The sequence below is a fragment of the Hordeum vulgare genome, chromosome 7H (assembly GCF_904849725.1).
Source record: "Hordeum vulgare subsp. vulgare chromosome 7H, MorexV3_pseudomolecules_assembly, whole genome shotgun sequence".
Classification (NCBI taxonomy): domain Eukaryota; kingdom Viridiplantae; phylum Streptophyta; class Magnoliopsida; order Poales; family Poaceae; genus Hordeum; species Hordeum vulgare.
Window position 1 is genome coordinate 419,841,041 of NC_058524.1, and position 3,871 is coordinate 419,844,911.

Genomic DNA, 3,871 nt, shown 5'->3' on the forward strand with positions numbered 1-3,871 from the left:
TCCTTTTTAGCGGGTAAGGTGCACAGATACCTTTTGGAAGGCATCGGAAGGTCAAGCCGGCTTTCGTAGGGGAGGGACGACAACGACGTGTCGGCGGCTCGTTCTGACGACAGTAGTGGTCGTTCGGTTGTCTCAGAATCTTAATATAATTTTCATTATATTTAAGATACCTTGTGCTTCCAATGAACTTTTATAGTAGATTTGAGTTTTTTTTTTCAAAAAACAACAACAAACAAAAACCAAGTGTTTTCTTCGAATAAATTTGCTGGCTAGACTTGTCTGCAAATATTTCCAGAGCTTACACATATTGGACTTTTTTTTCTGCGATGATTTGCAGACTCTAGAAATTTATGGATAATTTATGTTATTTTTTGCGACGATAATAAGTTTTATTCCATATAAATGCCGAGTTACAGTCAGCCGGCAAAATCTCTGCGATACAAGTTGGCCAATCCTTTAGTTTAGACAGAGTAAAATTAAACACGCACGCATACATGATCACGTCGGAAGACATAGTTTCCTTTTAGGAAAACAAGAAACAATGCCGTCCGACATTGAACACACGCCGACATTGAACACGATTACGACTTACAACTCCACGTTCCATTTTAGTACCATGTCGGAGACTTACATGCTAAGATAGACTGAGTTCTAGGAGTACGTACTTTCCAAGAAATTCAGATGTTGGAGTAACAGAGAGAGTTCGAGGCGCCTTCCACGAAACTCGTAGCAGAGTCCGAGGAGGGTCCTATTTTTAGGGCCGGCCAACATTACCGAGCAGCAGCGATTCCATCAATTTCCAGACCTCTCGCTCGCTAGCCAAGCCCTCGCCTCCGCCTCCCAATGGCGACCGCCGGCTGTGCCGGCCGCTGGGTCCCGCTCGCCCTCGCCCTGCTACTCGCGGCCGTCGTCGCGCTCGCGCTCATCCCGCAGGTCGCCCTCGCCGCGTCCGGCGGCGTCATGGGCGGGCGCTCCTCCTCCTCTTCCGAGCCCGACGATTCGTCGTCCTCCTCCAAGTCGTATACGTTCTACGACTCGTCGAGCCACATATCGATCGGCGCGCCGTCGCGTCGCCGCGCGGCCAAGGACGACGACGACGACGGCGGCAGCTCGGAGGGGGTGTTCCGGGCGGTGCTCGTCGGCCTCGTTTCGCTGGTCGCCGCCGTCTGGTACTACTACGAACGCCCCAGCACCACCGTGGTTAAGCTCCAGGTAAGGTTCTCCCGATCTCCTTCAATCCAGCGCTGCAGTTTACCTCTCTTAATTTAGTTTACCACCGGGAAGCGGGAACTCACTGGTCGTGGTTAATGCAAGTCAATGGAGGTCGTAACGATTTCAGGTTGCTCTTGGTTCATGATTTCAGGTTGCCTTGCTCGGCTGGGCGAAACCGTTTCAGAAGGAACTGAACGAGATTGCAGACAGAGTACAGGCTTCCAACAAGCGTTCGTATAAATTCATGTTGACCGGTAATGTGATTTCTAGGTAGAGTATTTGGGGCTCCGGATACTTGGTGTAGATGATTCCTATGTATTGACTTCCAAGTCTGCTTATGCAATAGTTTCAGTTCGTCGTTAGCTTTGAAGCTCTGCACTGGTTAACTGGTGTCTTTTGATGTTCAAACTTTTTTTTTTTGATTCAGCTGTCAAGTTCAGCCTCTCGTTGAAAACAATGTTCAATGATTTCAACATATATGGAAAAAACACATATAGTATATATAGAAGAAACGTGGAAAGCCAGGTTGGACAACGAGATATTGCTCTATCAGTCTATCTTAGAGTAGAAGTCAAGGGGAAACTCTGTCTTGAATGCTGTTTTTAAGTGGTTTCTGAATAAATAGATAGATCTGAATTTGCATTTTTTGAATAAATAGATAGGCCATAGGTTGCAGGCAACTCGACAAATATGTAAGAGCATATATATTCCTTTTGCATGTTTGGATACGAGTGGTGTTCAAGACAAGAATTATCACATGTTTATATTAGCATATAGCAAATCTGGCCTTCTTATTCGCATGACTGAGTGTGACTGTAACCACTCCGGATACAGGCGCACTACGGATATACAAACCGTTTACCTTGGGTATCAGATGTTTTTACTGTCACTACATCTTGTATAGAGATTTATGGCCGGTATTAACCGTTCATCTGTACTGACTTGTTTATCCTGTTTTCCTTATGCAGAGACCATATGTTCCTTGAGCCGTCACAGGGATTGCTGCGTATTTTCAAGCTTATCAGTAAGAAATGTGTCGTACTATATAACTCATCTACTGGGCTAGATTTTTTTTTTTCCGGAAAGGGGATGGTTCTTCTCCTTTAAGATGACCACTAGGATTTCGTATGCAGCCTCCTATATTTGAACTGATCGAATCCTGTAATCTTGCTGTTTGATTTGCTTTAGGTTAATGTGAAAAATGGAGCGGAAACCTGGGAGGCACATTTCGATAAACTTTCTATCAAGGAGAGGAGCAAATTTGACGAAGAAACACTTTATAACTTGGAGGGAATCAAGCGGACGAAAGAGTACTCCAAAAAGTTGGATGGCTCCAGAAACGAATATATAGTGGTACGCTAACTTCATCCGCAGTAAACTGTTTCCAGAAAAAGGGCCTTCAATTCTTCCTTTTCGACGCCAACTACTTTAACATAATTCTTTCGATGATCTGGTATTCTTTTGTCACAAAAGTGAAGTTTAATGTTTGTATAATGACTTTTTGAAATGATTTCCAATTCATTCAGGTAACCATCCTAGTTGCTGCTAAGGGAGCACTGAAGTTCCCAAAAATCACAAGACCCGCAGATCTGGAAGCAGTAGTAGAAAAACTCAACTCTATACCTGCAAGAGAAATTCAGGTATGCGAAATGCTTCCCTATCTTTTTTCATAATTCACACAAATGCCGCCGGTTGTATAATTGAAATCAGTGAGCGCCAAAGTTATGCATGCCATTTTTTTTCTAACTTCGCTGATAATAATAAATTCCTATTTGTGCCTGCTTTCTTAGGGCGTTCATGTTTTATGGACTCCTCAAGATGAGAATGACGTTCTTTCTGAAGAAAAGCTTCTAGCGGATTATCCTAATCTGAAGCCCCATAACGATTACTAGAACGGCGTCCTTTTGGTTGCTATGGTAACAACATCTAGTCAGGCTATACATGTAAAAGGAAATGGCAGCTCACGGTAATTTGTGGAAGTTACTGTGCATCGAAACGAAATCATTTAGAGTCTAGGCTACAAATACCATTCATGTGACATCACCTCTTGTATTTCTACGTTTGTTTGTGAAGCAATAGCTTTTTTTCTGAACACAGTACAGACGCTCATATACACGCGCATACACTCATTTCGCTTACATCCTATCCCTATGACCACTTTCGAAAGACCAAGTTGACATATCATCTTGAAATTTACGTAGTCATCATATTCCTGGGCTTTTCTAAGCAAACATATGCGTGCGATCTGGGAAGGCTTCTCTAAACAGCAGCTCGCTTTGGCGAATTCTATTCGGACCTTGAACCTCCACCATAGAGACATTGTCACGCAACCATCCCACCACGAAGCAGCTTCTGATAAGTTAAAAACATTTCTTTGTTTTATTCTTTCATTCTCTTTTTTTCTTTTTTTCCTATTCTTTTATTTCTTTGACTGGTTCAACTATTTGAAAAGAGTTCATCGAATTTCTTAGTTTTTTAAATGATGAACTTCTTTCAAATTCGATGATTTTTTTGCAAAATCAGTGAACTTTTTTCAAATTTGATGAACTGATTTTCAAAACTGGTGAACTATTTTTCAAATTTGATGAACTCTTTTCGAATTCGATGAACTGTTCTTCAAAACCGGTGATTTTTTTTGATTTGACGAACTCTTTTCAAA

General features: G+C 42.4%; 1 protein-coding gene across 2 annotated transcripts; it reads left to right on the plus strand.

Annotated features, from left to right (window-relative positions):
* The first annotated feature begins 784 nt into the window (after positions 1-784).
* On the plus strand, positions 785-3,306 carry LOC123407095. 2 transcript variants are annotated; one of them, XM_045100137.1, is made up of 6 exons: positions 785-1,212; positions 1,364-1,466; positions 2,181-2,236; positions 2,401-2,565; positions 2,739-2,852; positions 3,003-3,306. In XM_045100137.1, exons 1-6 carry the CDS (start codon positions 844-846, stop codon positions 3,102-3,104), a joined length of 909 nt encoding a protein of 302 aa, XP_044956072.1. In that variant the 5' UTR covers positions 785-843; the 3' UTR covers positions 3,105-3,306. The 2 variants fall into 2 exon arrangements, with proteins under 2 accessions (XP_044956072.1, XP_044956074.1); XM_045100139.1 differs by having other exon boundaries at positions 1,364-1,442.
* The last annotated feature ends 565 nt before the right edge of the window (positions 3,307-3,871 follow it).